The sequence below is a fragment of the Mercenaria mercenaria genome, chromosome 13 (genome assembly GCF_021730395.1).
Source record: "Mercenaria mercenaria strain notata chromosome 13, MADL_Memer_1, whole genome shotgun sequence".
Taxonomy (NCBI): domain Eukaryota; kingdom Metazoa; phylum Mollusca; class Bivalvia; order Venerida; family Veneridae; genus Mercenaria; species Mercenaria mercenaria.
Window position 1 is genome coordinate 22,552,899 of NC_069373.1, and position 18,688 is coordinate 22,571,586.

Below are 18,688 nucleotides of genomic sequence, written 5' to 3' on the forward strand. Positions count from 1 at the left end.
CAAGAACGCTTGGGCCTAGTGTCAGGAAAATTGATAGTTAGGTTGGCCATGACCAGCAGATGACCCCTATTGATTTTGAGGTCATTAGGTCAAAGGTCAAGGTTTACATTGGCCAGGAACAGTTAAATGGTTTCTGATTTCTTGTCCAAAACCATAGGGCCTAGGGCTTTGATATTTGGTACGTAGCAAAATCTAGTGGTCCTCTACCAAGATTGTTCAGATTATTTCCCTGGGGTCAATATGGCCCACCTCAGGGTCACATGGTTTATACTAGACTTATATAGGAAAAAACTTTGAAAAACCTCTTTTCAAAACCACAGGGCCTAGGGCTTTGATATTTTGTATATGACATCATCTAGTGGTCCTCTACTAAGATTATTCAAATTATTCCCCTAGGGTCAAATATGGCTCCGCCCTGGGGGTCACATGGTTTACATATACTTATATAGGGAAAAACTTTGAAAATCTTCTTGTCCAAACCACAAAGACTATGGCTTTGGTAATTTGTAATGTAGCATCATTTAGTGGTTCTCTACCAAGTTTGTTCAAGTTATCCCTCTCAGGTCAGATATGGCCCCGCCCCAGAGATCATATGGTTCATATAGACTTATACAGGGAGAAACTTAGAATCTTCATGTCCATAACTTACATCATTCAAATTTGGACCAGATGTATAGTTTTGAGTGGCAAGATGAACCTTCACATGAGTTGACCTTGATCTTGACCTAGTGACCTACTTTCACATTTCTGTACCTACAGCCTTCAAATTTGGATCACATGCATAGGTTTGTGTACTGAAAAAAACTTTGACCTTGTTATTGACCTAGTGACCTATTTTCACATTTTTGAAGGTACAGGCTTCAAATTTGGACCACATGCGTAGTTTTTTGTTCCCAAATTAAATTTGACCTTGATTTTGAAGTTCTGTCTACCGAAAAGAACTTTACCTTGAAATTGATCTAGTGACCTGCTTTCACATTTCTCAAGCCACAGCTTTCAATTTTGGACCACATACACATTGTTTTATACCTAAATGAAATTTGACCTTGATTTTGACCTAGAGCTAGTCTTGAAATTTGGAACATTCAAAAATGGCTCAGTGGATGGCGCCAAGATCAATCTGTAATCTCTTGTTAGGTTAATAGGTTAAAGGTCAAGGTCAGATTAAACCAGAATGGTAGAACTTTTGTTTACAGTGAGCATATAATTTCTGTTCCTTGTGCAATTACTTAATGCATCAAGGGGGGCATTTCGTGTTCGACAGGCTCTTGTTTAAATCAAATTTACCCCCCAATTCTGTATTTATCTGTCGTAGACATTCATTTGAAAATTATTACACAACTAATGTATACGGCCAGTATACATGGCCTTACATATATTTGGTAAAAAGAATTGAAATATGTCTTCAAAACCCCAAGCATTATAAGATAAAAATGGAAAATCTAAAACTAATCCTATGTTTTGTATCTGACTTCTGTTTTACTATTAAAATGTTCAACCAAGTGAAGTTTTATCCAAAGTTTAGTTGCAAGATGTATACCAATCCTTGCGAAGTAAATGTTAACTTAAGCCATATTGTACCAGAGAGGTGTGTTCTTTTGAGATGTGTTGTAGAGAGATGTTTGCTGTTGAGATGTGTTGTAGAGAGGTGCATGCCTTTGAGATGTGTTGTAGAGAGATGTTTGCTTTTGACATGTATTGTAGAGAGATTTTTACTTTTGAGATGTGTTGTAGAGAGGCGCATGCTTTTGAGATGTGTTGTAGAGTGATGTTTGCTTTTGACATGTGTTGTAGAGAGGTGTTTGCTTTTGAGATGTGTTGTAGAGAGATGTTTGCTTTTGACATGTGTTGTAGAGAGATTTTTACTTTTGAGATGTGTTGTAGAGAGGCGCATGCTTTTGAGATGTGTTGTAGAGTGATGTTTGCTTTTGACATGTGTTGTAGAGAGGTGTTTGCTTTTGACATGTGTTGTAGAGAGATGTTTGCTGTTGAGATGTGTTGTAGAGAGATATTTGCTTTTGACATGTGTTGTAGAGAGATTTTTACTTTTGAGATGTGTTGTAGAGAGGCACGTGCTTTTGAGATGTGTTGTAGAGTGATGTTTGCTTTTGACATGTGTGTAGAGAGATGTTTGCTTTTGGCATGTGTTGTAGAGATGTTTTTTAGAGGACTGTGCTATTGCAGTTAGTTTCAGAGATGTGTTTGCTATTTAGATATGTTGTATAGAGGTGTTTTGCTATTGTAGTTTGCTGTAGATATGTGTTTGCTTTTGGGAAGGTGTGTATAGATGTGTTTGCTACTGAGATGTGTTTTTGGAGGCAAGTGTTACTGAGATGAGTCAAAGAGAAGAGTTTGTTTTAGGAATGTGATGAAGCGTTGTGAGTGCTACTGAGATGTGGTGAAGAGAGGAGTTTGTTTTGGAGATGTGTTGTATGGAGGTGAGTGCTACTGAGGTATGTTGAAGAGAGGAGATTGTTCTAGGGATGTGTTGTAGGGAGGTGAGTGTGTCTGAGATGTATTGTAGGGAGGTGAGTGCTGCTGAGGTATGTTGAAAAGAGGATATTGTTTTAGGGATGTGTTGTAGGGAGGCGAGTGCTACTGAGATGTGTTGTAGGGAGGTGAGTGTTTCTGAGATGTATTTTAGGGAGGTGAGTGCTGCTGAGATATGTTGAAGAGGGGAGTTTGTTTAAGGGATGTGTTGTTGTTGTTGTAGGGAGGTGAGTGCTTCTGAGATGTATTGTAGGGAGGTGAGTGCTGCTGAAATGTATTGTAGGGAGGTGAGTGCTGCTGAGATATGTTGAGGAAAAGAGTTTGTTTTAGGATGTGTTGTTGTTGTAGCGTGGTGAGTGCTACTGAGATAGGTTGAAGATAGGAGTTTGTTTTAGGGATGTATTGTAGGGAGGTGATTGCTACTGAGATATGTTGTGGGGAGGTGAGTGCTACTGAGATGTATTGTAGGGAGGTGAGTGCTGCTGAGATATGTTGAAGAGAGGAGTTTGTTTTAGGGATTTGTTGTTGTTGTTGAAGGGAGGTGAATACCACTGAGATGTATTGTAGGGAGGTAAGTACTGCTTAGATATGTTGAAAAAAGGAGTTTGTTTAGGGATGAATTGTAGGGAGGTGAGTGCGACTGAGATAGGTTGAAGATAGGAGTTTGTTGTAGGGATGTATTGTAGGGAGGTGAGTGCTTCTGAGATATGTTGAGGAGAAGAGTTTGTTTTAGGGATGTCTTGTTGTTGTAGGGTGGTGAGTGCTTCTGAGATGTGTTTTAGGGAGGTGAGTGCTGCTGAGATATGTTGAGGAGAAGTGTTTGTTTTATGGTGTGTTGTTGTTGTAGGGTGGTGACTGCTACTGAGATGTATTGTAGAAAGGTGAGGTCTGCTGAGATTCGTTGAAGAGAGGAGTTTGATTTAGGGATGTGTTGTTGTTGTAGGGTGGTGAGTGCTACTGAGATGTATTATGGGGAGGTGAGTGCTACTGAGATATGTTGTAGGGAGGTGAGTGCTGCTGAGATATGTTGAAGAGAGGAGTTTGATTTAGGGATGTGTTGTAGGGAGGTGAGTGCTTCTGAGATATGTTGAGGAGAAGGGTTTGTTTTAGGAATGTGTTGTTGTTGTAGGGTGGTGAGTGCTGCTGAGATATGTTGAGGAGAAGAGTTTGTTTTAGGGATTTGTTGTTGTTGTAGGGTGGTGAGTGCTTCTGAGATGGGTTTTAGGGAGGTGAGTGCTGCTGAGATGTATTGTAGGGAGGTGAGTGCTTCTGAGATGTATTGTAGGGAGGTGAGTGCTGCTGAGATGTATTGTAGGGAGGTGAGTGCTGCTGAGATGTATTGTAGGGAGGTGAGTGCTGCTGAGATGTATTGTATGTCGGTGAGTGCTTCTGAGATGTGTTGTAGGGAGGTGAGTGCTGCTGAGATGTATTGTAGGGAGAGGTGTGTTGAAGAAAGGAGTTTGTTTTAGGGATGTGTTGTAGAGGTGAGTGCTACTGAGATGTGTTATAGGGAGGTGAGTGCTACTGAGATGTATTATAGGAGGGTGAGTGTCACTGAGGTGTGTTGTAGGGAGTTGAGTGCTACTAAGATGCGATGTAGGGAGGTGAGTGCTACTGAGGTATGTTGTAGGGAGGCAAGTGCTACTGAGATATGTTGAAGAGAGGAGTTTGATTTAGTGATTTGTTGTAGGGAGATGATTGCTACTGAGGTGTGTTGTAGGGAGGTGAGTGCCGCTGAGATAAAGTGAAGAGAGGAGTTTGATTTAGTGATTTGTTGTAGGGACATGAGTGCTACTGAGGTGTGTTGTAGGGAGGTGAGTGCCACTGAGATAAGGTTAAGAGAGGAGTTTGATTTAGTGATTTGTTGTAGGGAGATGAATGCTACTGAGATTTGATGCAGGGAGGCGAGTGCTACTGAGATGTATTGTAGGAAGGTGAGTGCTACTGAGATGTATTGTAAGGAGGTGAGTGCTACTGAGATGTATTGTAGGGAGGTTAGCGTTGCAGAGATATGTTGAAGAGAGGAGTTTGATTTAGTGATCTGTTATTATATATAGGTAGGTGGGTGCTTCTGAGGTGTATTGTAGGGAGGTGAGTGCTACTGAGGTGTGTTATAGGGAGGTGTTTGCTAATGAGGTGTGTTGTTGAGAGGTGTTTTCTAATGAAATGTATTGTATAGAGATGTTTGCTATTGGGATGTGTTGATAGCAGAGGTTATTTTATATATCCTTTCTGTTTCAGAGATATGCCATTCTTAGAACAGGTTAAGGTAAGTGTAAAAAATGAAATGACATTTTGGCAATGTAGATGGTATTTTATCATGTATCACAGAGAATAGTTTCTACTGTCACAGTGTTTACAAATTAGTTAATAAAATTTGTTTATATTCCATGACACGTAGCCCTTGAAAAAAGTAAGAAAAGTCCTTAAAATGTTCTTGAAATGTACTTGAGTTTTGTTGTTGATGTTTTTTTAGCTCATCTGAGCCAAAGACTCATGGTGAGCTTTTGTGACCGGTCAATGTCCGTCGTGTGTCCGTCAACATTTTCTAAGAAAATCTTCTTCTTGAAAACCACTAGGCAGAATTACACCAAACTCCACAGGAATGAACCTTGGGTGGCCCCCTTTCAAAATTGTTCAAAGAATTAAATTTCCATGCGGAACTGTGGTTGCCATGGCAACCAAAAGGGAAAAATTTAAAAAAATCTTTTTGCCCCAAAACCACGGGGCCCGGGCTTTAATATCTGGTGTGTAGCCATCTATTGGTCCTTACCCAAAATTGTTCAAATTATCCCCTCCCGGGTCAAATATGGCCCCCCCCCCGGGGGGCACAAAGGTTTTTTTATAGACTTATATAGAGAAAACTTGGAAAAATCTTTTTGTACAAAACCACACAGCCTTGGGCTTTATTATTTGGGAAAAGTTCCCTCTCTAGTAGTTTCCCCTACCAAGTTTTTTTTAAATTATCCCCCAGGGTCAAATATGGGCCCCAACCCCCCCCCGGGGCCCCAAATTTTACATAGAATTATATAGGAAAAAAAAATTTAAAAAAAACTTTTTTGTCGGAAAAAACAAGGAAATTTGACCTTTTATATTTTGTTTGTACATTTTCTTATGGTTTCCCCAACCAGAATTGTTCAAATTGTTCCCTGGGGGGAAAAGGGGGCCCTGCCCCCGGGGGTTTCCCCAAATTTTTTAAAAATAGGAAATTTAAATTTGAAATTTTTGTTGAAAACCCCACAAACCCGGGCCTTTTTATATTTTGTAAGGTGCATTGCCCGTATCCTTACCCAAAAAATTCAGGGTTAGGGCCCCGGGGTTATAATAGGCCATGGGCCCCATTGCCTTAATTATTATATGAGTTATATAGGAAAAAGTACTTTTAAAAAAATTTTCTGGGTCCCTTTTTTAAACTGTTTAATTTAAATTTCCCGATGACCCAAGTAATATGATGCACTTTTACTGTGACCTTGACCTGCTGACCTACTTTCTTGTTTTTTAAGATACAGCCTTTTAATTTGGATGACATACACAGTTTTGCACACCGATCGTAAAACTGAATTTCATTGACCATGAATGTGACCTACTGACTTTCTTAATATTTTAGCATCAGTTTGACATTTGAAACCTGTAGCTCATATTACTCAGGTGAGTGATCCAGGGTCATCATGACCCTCTTGTACGAACCATAGACTATCAGAAGTCTCAGTAGAAGTACTCTACCAAGTCAAATCCCATGGGTGATACTCTGCTAAATTCTAGTCCCTTGGGCGATAGTTTACCAAAGTCCAATCACTTGGACAATACTCTACCTAGTGGGATACTTTACCAAAGTCCAATCAATCTTTTGGGCAATACTTTACTAAAGTGCAAATCCCTTGGGCATACTCTACCAAACTCCAGTCCCTTAGGCAGTACTTTACCAAAGTCCAGTCTCTTTGGCTATACTGTACCATATTCCAGTCTCTTGTGCTACACTTTACCAAAGTCCATTTCCTTAAGCTATACTTTTACCAAAGTCCAATCCCTTACGGGATCAATTCCAGTCCATTGGGCAGTACTCTACCTAGGGCGATACTGTACCAAATTCCAAACCCTTTTTGCAATACTTTACCAAAGTCCAATCCGTAAGGCAATACTTCACCAAAGTCCAATCAGTAGGACGAAACTTTACCAAAGTCCAGTTCCTTGGGCAGTACTTTACCAAAGTCCAATCCGCAGGGCGATACTTTATCAAAGTCCAATCCCTTGGATGATACTCTACCAAATTCCAGTTCCTTCAAATCAGGTTGAATTGTACGAAAAAACAAAGCTACAAGGGTATGCAGCCAATGTTTTCTCTGTATGGCTCAGTGGGAAATTATAAGAATTTTTATCCTCTTCGTCAGTAATTCAAATCCTTCTTTGTTTCATATAAAAACACGACAACTTCAGGTCGTCTTTACATATCTATATAGAACATCTTTTTTTCCTACACCTGTTTTTCATGAAAGTTCTGTCATAAATTAACGAAAAAATGAAAAGAAAATAGGGGGTTGAATAGTTCCTATTGAAATGCCAATCAGTTGTGGTCTGCTACCCAAAAATTGGTGCATATTTGCTCTTGTCTGCACAATAAACACCTACTTCCGTTTTCGATCTGCAAAACCTGCCATGTGGGGTGTATAAATATTAAAACCGTCTCATTTTATGCAGAATGAATTCTAGCAGTGAAAAAAATGTGATTAAAGCACTCGTTCTACTCCAATTTGTGCAAAAAATAGGAAAATTTGGATCTATTCATTATGGACTTCTTTCGACTACACCATGGAAGCACATTTTCGACCAAATTACTGACCTTATTCCTAGAAATCACCAGCCCCATTTCAAAAAAAAATCACAGCAAACGTTCTTAAGGTAACAGTCTGCCAAATTACTTCAGTTAATTATGCTACATCAAAAGGCATGGCTACCAGGGGGCAGGGTAGGATTTCCTTATATGATTAATACAGTCAAACTTCTCAGAATGTTTTTGTCAAAATTTTTTGTATTTGCCAAATGGCTCTCTAACATCAGAAACTTGGTTTGTCAAAATCATAGGAGCTAGGGGTGAAGCCTGTTTTTATGGTCATATATTCAATGATTCTTTTAACAGAATTGTGTTTATTGGATGCATGATTCTGGTTTTACTGTTTCAGGTTTCTCATACCAACAGTGTTTTGTTTTGTTTTATGTTGGATTTAACATCACACCAACACAATTATACATTATATGGCCTCTTTCCAGCAATGTGGGGTTATGGAGTGCTTGATAAAGGTTTTACCATTACAGGCTTCACCTAACAGTAATATGGTTACTGGAATGCATGCTGTTGGTTTTACCATTACAGGTTTCACCTAACAGTAATATGGTTACTGGAATGCATGCTGTTGGTTTTACCATTACAGGTTTCACCTAACAGTAATATGGTTACTGGAATGCATGCTGTTGGTTTTACCATTACAGGTTTCACCTCACAGTAATATGGTTACTGGAATGCATGCTGTTGGTTTTACCATTACAAGTTTCACCTAACAGTAATATGGTTACTGGAATGCATGCTGTTGGTTTTACCATTACAGGTTTCACCTCACAGTAATATGGTTACTGGAATGCATGCTGTTGGTTTTACCATTGCAGGTTTCTCATAACAGCGATGTGTTTATTGGAATGCATGGTGCTGGTCTCACACACATGTTGTATCAGCCAGATTGGGGATCAGTTATTGAGTTGTAAGTGTTTAATTATTTATTAACCCTTACCCTGCTAAATTTCTATAATGAACTTGTCCATCTTTCAATTTGGACAGTACCATTAAGTGTTAAAAGGGGTGTTTACCAAAAGGATACTGACTGAATGGTGAACAGTGCAGATCTTGATCAGACTGCATGGATGTGCAGGCTGATCATGATCTACACTGGTCGCAAAGGCAGAATCAATCATTTCCAGCGTGGTAAGGGTTAATGTAATGTCTCAGTGATACACTTGCCAGCCTTTCACCCGCAAGTGACAAATATCCCTGCAATCAGGCACTGACCATGATCCTGTAGAACAACAATTGTCACCATATTCAGATGTTGATCATGTACAACAAGAACAGACACTGTTCAGATGCTGACTATGGTCAACAACAACAAATGTAACTTAATTCAAATGCTAGCCATGTACTTCTGCAATCATATTTAGGGGCTGTACTTGTACAACAACAGTCAAACTATTCAGGTGGAATAACCTTTACAATTTTGTAATAAGTCCACAACTGGTTGAACACCGGAGGGGGCTATAGGAATGTCCTCCATCCATCCATCTGTCCGAGCTTACATTTGCATACTTTGGCGGATGTCATTCATTCTGTAAGCTTTTATTTGGCTATTTTTCTTTAACGCGGCTAAAGAAACAATAGAGAAAACAAAAGAGTAGCCACATAAATACCCATATGTAGGAACATCCATCTGTCCGTCTACAAATCTGGAGCCTGCGATAACTTAAAATGTATTCAAGCTAGGTTCCTTAAACTTGGTATGATAATAAAGGGCAATATTTAGCTTATGCTCGTACATCACTTATACTTGTAGGTCAAAGGTCAAGGTCACTATTGAAGGTCAAGTAAAAATTGTTTCTGCTCCATAACTTTTATATGCATTGATGGATTATCTTAGTGCTACACACAAACATTCCCCATGATGAGATAATGTGTCAACACATGATCTATGCTTGTCGGTTAAAGGTCAAGGTCACTGTTCAAGGTCAAGTATTTGTTTCTGCTCCATTAGTTTTAATTGCATTGAAGGATTTTTTAGTTCTACACAGAAATGTTCCCTGCGATTAGACTATGTGTCGTGTATATGACCCATGGTCGTCGGTCAAAGGTCAAGTAATTTTTTTGTTTTGGTGGGGTAGGGGGGAGGGAAAGTGGGGGACTTTCATTAGTTTGATAGTAACAAGGGCACAGTAATATAAGTATGGACTGGTTCCCAATAAAATGTTTCAAATCGAAAAATACTTGAATATTTGCAAATACATTGTAAGGGAAATAAGATGCATAGAAATACAAAATCAGTTGTACAGTAATGTTCTGCTCTATGGTCATTGTCACATTTTGCTCAGTGTTCGGTGTTATGTTCTGCTGAATGTTAAGTGTGAAGTTTGCTGAATGTTCAGTGCTTAATGTAATGTTCTAGGACAATTTTAATCTAATGTTTGACTCAGTGTTCATTGTAATAATCTGTCTAGTATAATGTTCTGCTCAATGCTCTGTGTTCAGAATAATATTCTGTTCTATGTTCAGAGTAATTTTCTGCTCTGTGTTCAGAGTACTGTTTTACTCAGTGCTCTGTGTTCAGAGTAATGTTCTGCTCAATGCTCTGTGTTCAGAGTAATGTTCTGCTCAGTGCTCTGTGTTCAGAGTAATGTTCTGCTCAGTGCTCTGTGTTCAGAGTAATGTTCTGCTCTGTGTTCAGAGTAATGTTCTGCTCAGTGCTCTGTGTTCAGAGTAATGTTCTGTTCAATGTTCTGTGTTCAGAGTAATGTTCTGCTCAGTGCTCTGCGTTCAGAGTAATGTTCTGCTCAGTGCTCTATGTTCAGAGTAATGTTTTGCTCAGTGCTCTGTGTTCAGAGTAATGTTCTGCTCAGTGCTCTGTGTTCATAGTAATATTCTGCTCAGTGCTCTGTGTATTAATTTGTATTTCAGATTTCATTGTGGGGATCCAAATTGTTACTCTGACCTTGCCAGACTGCGTGGTTTGAAGTATTTTACCTGGGAAAAGACGGAGAAACTGACTCAGGAAGACGAGGTTTGTATTACAGAATCATGTTGGTGGAATTATGTTGTTTTTGAAATAATGTTCTACTGCAAAACTGTTCAAGAGAAATTAACCAGGAGACCAAAGAGGGCATATATGCTCTCCAAACCTGAATATTTTGTTGTTTTCGCTCTGTTGAAAAAGGTTCTCTATCTTGGTTTTTATGTTTTTGTGCCTCTCAAAATTTTTGGAGGAGGATGCACTTAGATTTGCCTGTCTCTGTACATATATCCATCAGCATGGATGTCCGTCCATCCAAACATGTGTATAACTCAAAAAGTGTTTGACGTAGGGTCGTCAAACATGATATGTTTGTTATGCACCATGAGAAGTTGTACACCAGGAGTTTTGTTTTGGAATTTACTCAACCAGACTAGAGTTATAGCCCTTGATTTAGTCAAAAATATGCGTAAAGGACCTAAAAGTTTGTGTCGCACATATATCAAAAAGCATTTAAGTCATGAAACATTTAAGGAGCATATTTCAGCATGTGAAATTTTGCACCTGGAGCTTTTTTTTAGGTTTTTTACTCTGTAAGAATAGAGTTGTAGATATGCATAAAGTGCATTGAAATTCGGGGCCTCTGTGGTCAAGTGGTTAAGGTGGATGCCTTCAGATCACTTGCCCCTCTCTGATGTAGGTTAGAGCCTCACTCTGGGTGCTGAATTCTTTAAGTGAGGAAGCCATCAAGCTGGCTTACAGAAGGTTCGTGGTTCTACCCAGGTGCCCGCCCGTGATGAAATACTGCCAAAGAGGGGCACCTGGGGGTCTTTCACCATTAAAGCTGCTGGAAAGTTGCTATATGACCTATAGTTGTGTAAATGCAATGTTAAACCCAATGAAGAAATAAAAGCATTCAAATTCCTGTTGCATGTGTTTCAAAAAAAAATTGACCGGGAGACATGAAAATTCAATGTGCCCCACGGGGGGGGGGGGGGGGGAGGTTATTTGAGATAAGTAGGGGCAGCAGTGTCCTATGGACACAAATTTTCCAATTCTTTGTAAAACTCTCCATGAAAGCTATTGAGGGACCATGAAAGCTATTGAGGGACCATTTCTGTGAAAAGCTAAGACCAGTAATGTCAACCAGAAAGACTTGATGAACTTCCATTTCATACTTCTGCAAATGGTTGCCTTGGTAACTCTTGGCCATCCTGGAACCAAATGTTGTAATGATTTATATTTATATTGTTAGGAAGTGATATTCAACAATAAAGGCTATCAAAATAAAGCAAAAAAAAAGCATTTGTTAAAATATTTGATCTAGAAATAAGGTGTTGTTTTTAGTTCACCTGTCACAAAGTGACAAGGTGAGCTTTTGTGATCGCGCAGCGTCCGTCGTCCATGCGTGCGTCCGTGCGTAAACTTTTCTTTGTGACATCTCTAGAGGTCACAGTTTTCATGGGATCTTTATGAAAATGGGTCAGAATGTTCATCTTGGTAAATTCTAGGTCAAGTTCGAAACCGGGTCACGTGTGGCCAAAAAGTAGGTCAGTAGGTCTAAAAATAGAAAAACCTTGTGACCTCTCTAGAGGCCATATATTTCACAAGATCTTCATGAAAATTGGCCAGAATGTTCACCTTGTTGATATCTAGGTCAAGTTCGAAACTGGGTCATGTGCTGTCAAAAACTAGGTCAGTAGGTCTAAAAATAGAAAAACCTTGTGACCTCTCTAGAGAAGATATATTTCAAAAGATCTTCATGAAAATTGGTCAGAATGTTCACCTTGATGATATCTAGGTCAAGTTCGAAACTGGGTCACGTGCCATCAAAAACTAGGTCAGTAGGTCAAATAATAGAAAAACTTTGTGACCTCTCTAGAGGCCATATTTTTCATGGGATCTGTATGAAAGTTGGTCTGAATGTTCATCTTGATGATATCTAGGTCAAGTTCGAAACTGGGTCACGTGCTGTCAAAAACTAGGTCAGTAGGTCTAAAAATAGAAAAACCTTGTGACCTCTCTAGAGGCCATATATTTCATGAGATCTTCATGAAAATTGGTCAGAATGTTCACCTTGATGATATCTAGATCAAGTTTGAAAATGGGTCATGTGCCATCAAAAACTAGGTCAGTAGTTCAAATAATAGAAAAACCTTGTGACCTCTCTAGAGGCCATATTTTTCATGGGATCTGTATGAAAGTTGGTCTGACTGTTCATTTTGATGATATCTAGGTCAAGTTCGAAAGTGGGTCACATCCCTTCAAAAACTAGGTCAGTAGGTCAAATAATAGAAAAACCTTGTGACCTCTCTAAAGGCCATATTTTTCATGGGATCTGTATGAAAGTTGGTCTGAATGTTCATCTTGATGATATCTAGGTAAAGTTCGAAACAGGGTCATGTGCGGTCAAAAGCTAGGTCAGTAGGTATAAAAATAGAAAAACCTTGTGACATCTCTAGAGGCCATACTTGTGAATGGATCTCCATAAAAATTGGTCAGAATGTTCATCTTGATGATATCTAGGTCAATTCGAAAGTGGGTCACATGCCTTCAAAAAGTAGGTCAGTAGGTCAGATAATGAAAAAACGTTGTGACCTCTCTAGAGGCCATATTTTACATGGGATCTGTATGAAAGTTGGTCTGATTGTTTATCTTGATGATATATAGGTCAAATTTGAAACTGGGTCAACTGCGATCAAAAACTAGGTCAGTAGGTCTTGAAATAGAAAAACCTTGTGACCTCTCTAGAGGCCATACCCTTGAATGGATCTTCATGAAAATTGGTCATAATGTTCACCTTGATGATATCTAGGTCAAGTTTGAAACTGGGTCACGTGCCTTAAAAAACTAGGTCAGTAGGTCAAATAATAAAAAAACATGGTGACCTCTCTAGAGGCCATACTTTTCATGGGATCTGTATGAAAGTTGGTCTGAATATTCATCTTGATGATATCTAGATTAAGTTTTAAACTGGGTCAACTGCGGTCAAAAACTAGGTCAGTAGGTCTAAAATTATTAAAATCTTTTGACCTCTCTAGAGGCCATATTTTTCAATGGATCTTCATGAAATTTGATCTGAATGTTCACCTTGACGATATCTAGGTCAGTTTCGAAACTGGGTCACATGCGGTCAAAAACTAGGCCAGTAGGTATAAAAATAGAAAAACCTTGTGACCTCTCTAGAGGCCATATTTTTCATGAGATCTTCATGAAAATTAGTGAGAATGTTCACCTTGATGATATCTAAATTAAGTTCAAAACAGGGTCACGTACCTTCGAAAACTAGGTCAGTAGGTCAAATAATAGAAAAACCTTGTGACCTCTCTAGAGACTATATTTTTCAATGGATCTTCATGAAAATTGGTCAGAATTTTTATCTTGATAATATCTAGGTCAAGTTCAAAACTGGGTCACATGAGCTCAAAAACTAGGTCACTATGTCAAATAATAGAAAAAACGACGTCATACTCAAAACTGGGTCATGTGGGAAGAGGTGAGTGATTCAGGACCATCATGGTCCTCTTGTTTTTTTAATCAGTCTAAATGTGAGTAATTTATCTAAATATTTCAGAAAAAGCATGGATACCCATGATTTTTATGTTTTCGTGCTGCGTATATGTAAGCTACATACATATACAATAAAAGAAGATAAATGTCCAAAGAAAAAAAAATACGAAAAATGAACTTTTTTTGTTTTGTTTTGTTTTTAATATTATCTTTTTTCACGGAAATAAACATTGAAAAAATACTTTATGTGATTTTTGGAGTCTATGTAGTTATTTGTATAAGTTAGGTAACATTATGATTATGTACTGAAGTAAAAAATCAAATATTTGTCAATAAAGTTTTTTTCGCATGCATAGTTTACTTGAGATCTTGGTTTTCCTAGTTGACTGAAAATTTCAAACTGGTCATGCATTTATCCTGCCTATACCTTAAAAATGACTTATGATTGCTAAAATTGATGGAGTATATATTGAATTAGATATAAAATCTGTCTACAGAAAAAAATTCTAAGAAATGTCCTTATGAGGAGAAAATATATTTTCATGCTAAAAAGGGAGGCACATCACACTGTATGTATGTTAGATAGTTCATCTGTCTGAAACACTAAATGTCTAAGCTATAAATGATTCAATAGATTCCAATGGGAATTACACACATTTTAAGCATGATTAAGAAATTTTATATCCCAAACAGTTGTTTATTTTTGAATGAAATCATTGTTTAGAGTTTGAATGGGAAGGAATTGTATCACAAGGGCGCAGCACTAGTGAAATAATGATAGTGACTTTATTCAAGAGAAAATCACTGTTTAAGATACAGTCTAACCTGTACTAACGGTCACCTCCGATCAGCGGTCACCTCCGTTCAGCGGCCATTTTATAACGCCCCCAACGGATTTTCCTCTATTTTATCACTTTATTCAGCGGCCACCTGCCATCCGCGGCCAGCGGCCACCGAAATTGCCTCCCGACCGCCGTAATTGACCCCTTTCAGCGGCCATTTTTCTTCCAAAACCAATTATTTTTAGGCAATAATCGCCGAAGATACCCGATTTTTGGGAAGCACGTGATTGCTAAGTTTCGCGTGACTTCACCTAAGAACGACAAAATGACATGAGCTTCTCAATTAAAACTGATAACCAAAGGTGTAATCCCCTTTTTGTTATGATCAAATGGCCAGTAATTATCGGGCTAGCAAGACATTTCGACCCCAAGACATTTCGACCCCAAGAGACAATTCGACCCCAAGACATTTCAACCCCAACTCCTTGGACATTTCGACCCCATTCAATGATATGCCTGAAAACATCTAAGAATGCTGTCATTATTATAATTAAGCTTTAATCTATAGATAATTGAGCAATTTCAAAATGTAATAACGCTTGATTAGCAATTAAAATGTTAAAACACGGTTATTTTCGCGAAAATAAGAATTTTTTTACGAAAATGAGCCATATTTGTCTAAATTTCTTTTTGTTTTTCTAAAATTATTTTTCTAATTTCTTAAAGACTTTATTAGTACAATGCCTTCATATGAGAAATGAGTGATTTTTATCTCACAATAACGAAATAATCATCATTTATAAATTTTACAAAAATAACGGGATTTATATATCAGCCGCGTTTATTACGTAAATAATTTAGGAACAAATCGTTCTGATTATCTATCTTAAAATAACCTTTATATAACATATTTTCATACTTGGTGTTTATTTATATTTTCAAATCATCTTAAAGGCTATTTTAGTACACAGCTATATTTTTTTAAAAAAAAAAAACAAGATTTTTAAATCAAGGGCCGATTTCGCTGATTTTAATTATGAAAAAAACTTTAATAAAGTCACATCTTTAATACCTCTTTATTTATTTATTTCAACCAAATATAAATAATTATAATGTAACTCAAAGAAGTTTAAGATGTCACTATCTTCATTACATTGATATCTAAAATCATAATCAGAAAAAACGTGATCTTTTGATTGGATTATCACACCTTGATTAATTGTTTGTTGATATACAGCACGTGTGCGCATTGCAATTAACAATCAATTAAGCGATTGTGGTGACATCGATATTTATAAACATTTGTCAAACTCAAACTCAAACTCTTTTATTCTCTCAATTCATGGCATACATGAAAACATGAGGTAAAACATATAACATTTTATAATCGAGGCTCTTTATATAAACAGTTATATTTATGTGTATTTAAGTAAAGAAAATATTCACTACAACAATGATTATACTCACTAAACAAAATCTACATCTATAAATTGGTTTCCAACGATCTACTTTATCGAAGTATAATTTATATCAGGCATGATGAAATACCTTGATATCATTTTTTTTTTTAAATAAAATAGTAAAATATAATATAATTGTGGAGGGCCACACAGAAAAATAAACAAACAAAACATCTGTCAGCATTTGATAGTCTGTTAAGTTTGACAGTATGGTATAAGTAAGTCAAATTAATTGATATAGGTGGCATGTGTGGTCAAACTATTTGTAATATGATTCGGATTGAAATTGGGAAATAAAGTGGAATTTCAGATAGATCATTATTTAAAAGCCCACGAAACGAAACAGAAGACTGAATCAAATGCAATTCATTAAATTAATGGACAAAAACAAGTAAAAGTATAGTCTATAACTTACATAGAAGATATAATTTAATCAACGTACAAACTTAGAAAGGATGCATTTCATAAACTTACTCAGTTTCGTTTGTTCAGATTTGTTTTCAGATGTCATTAGTTGGGACAGTTTAAGAGTATTTGGTCTTCTGTAATAGTAAGGTTTAATATATCTAATTCGTTCTTGTCTAAGATCTTGACATTCTAGCAAATAATGAAATTCATCTCCTATTTTATCACATGATATACACTTTCTGTCACTTAAGGGAATTCTTGCCCAGTTACCTGTTTCTATTGGCATTCGGTGGTTCCTAGTTCTAAACTTTGCAAAGGTTAAACATGAAGAAATTGAGTATTTTGCTAGGTACTTTTCAAATCCAAATTCTGTCTTGAATATTCTATAAAATGAACTTTTGGATGAATTTTCAATGCTGGAGTGCCATTCGTTTATAAAAAGATCTTTAAGCTTTTGTCTTATTGTCAATTTAAGCCATTTAATGTTCGGGAATGTGTGATCGTTCCATATATTAAATGTACCACACTTTATAAAGATTTGCTTAATATTATATAAACCATGGGTATTGTTTTTTGAAATTGTCATCATTTAGTGTTTTTGATGTTGATATAATACCTTGGTATACTTTTGAAGATAACTTGGACATTGGGTTATTGTTGTCACTGTTACATATTCGCGCCCAAAAACTAATTATTCGTTCTTCAATATCTAAACGTAACGGGGGGCATCCAGTTTCACCATAGACCATATAACTCGGAGTTGACTGTTTCATTTTAAGAATGTGTTTCAAAATTTTAACTGAACCCTTTCTATAACATCTATGTTCCCAAATCCCCAAATTTCAGAACCATACAGTAGAACTGGCTTGATTGTTTTTTGGAATAGTTCAATTTGCATATCTATTGGCAGTTGTAAACGATTTGAATTTCTCAATAGACTGTACATAGCTCTTGTTGCTTGCGATGCAATATGTTTCTTACATTTATAGAAAGACCCGCTTCTACTGAAATATATACCTAGGTATTTATATTCATTAACGATTTCAATTGGTTGATTATGATAAGTAAAATTAAAGTTTCGCTGTCGACCTTTTGAGAATATAAGAACTTTTGACTTCGAAGTATTTACAGTAAGTTTCCAATGGTTACAGTATTCTGCATATGTGTTAAGTGCATTTTGCAGTTCAGTTTCTGAATCAGACATAATGACTGTATCATCGGCGTATAAAAGTATAAATAATTTTATTAGATCTATTGTTCCATCTTCATGTGCTATTGGTATATTTACGCCGTTAGTACTTCCATTAGTACTAAAGTATTCATGTAAGTCGTTTAGAAACATAGAAAATAATAAGGGCGATAAATTTTCGCCTTGACGTACGCCGATGTTACTTGGGAAAAAAATTGATAGTTCAGAATTTACCCTTACGCAAGACTTTATATTCTTATACAAATTTTTAATTAAGTTAAGACATTTTCCATTTATATTTAAATTTGCAATTTTGAACCATAATCCATCTCTCCAAACTGTATCAAAAGCTTGTTTTAGGTCTATAAAAGCACAAAACAGTTTCTTTTTGTTATTATTTAGTGACTGTATAAGTTGATGTAGAATAAACATGTTATCTGATGTAGAGTAGCCTTTCCGGAATCCTGCTTGTGTGTTATGCAAAAGATTATTGCTTTCAACATATTTTGTGATTCTTTCGTTCAATATACACGTAAAAAGTTTTCCTAAACAACTCAGTAATGTAATGGGTCTGTAATTTTCTGGTTTACTTATATCACCTTTATTTTTGTAAATAGGATTGATAATTCCAATGGTCCATGATTCTGGAATAACACCGGTATCTAAAACGAGATTAAATAATTTTACATAAATATTTTTCATTTGGGAATACGTATGTTTAATGTGTTCATTGACTATTTTATCATATCCGCTAGCTTTGTTTGATTTAAGAGTCTTTATTGATTTTTCAATTTCATCTTCTGTAATTATTCTATTTATTTCTACATTTAATATCTCTTCAGTTTCATGGTTATTTGTATTATCTGAATGCATATTTAAATCATTATTTTCAATATTGTCAGCGTAGTTCACATCTCTAAAGAAATTATATAAATCGTCGATGGGTGCTTCAGTAGCAGTTGCTTTCTTCTCATTCAAAATTTTCCAAAATTGTCTGGGATCATTAGTTTTAAGTCGTTTCAGTTTTCTAATATTTTTAGATTTTGATTTGTTATGAATAATTTTAATGTATCTTTATATGTTTTGCTT

The 18,688-nt window shown here is 36.6% G+C and overlaps 1 protein-coding gene across 1 annotated transcript in view; it reads left to right on the forward strand.

Annotated features, from left to right (window-relative positions):
* LOC123529389 (EGF domain-specific O-linked N-acetylglucosamine transferase-like) overlaps positions 1-18,688 on the forward strand; it is a 72,237-nt gene that overhangs the window by 48,551 nt on the left and 4,998 nt on the right. Inside the window, exons 11-13 of the mRNA XM_053521319.1 lie at positions 4,732-4,759; positions 8,149-8,240; positions 10,199-10,301. Coding sequence (XP_053377294.1) covers positions 4,732-4,759; positions 8,149-8,240; positions 10,199-10,301 — 223 coding nt within the window. The remainder of the gene's footprint in view (positions 1-4,731; positions 4,760-8,148; positions 8,241-10,198; positions 10,302-18,688) is intronic.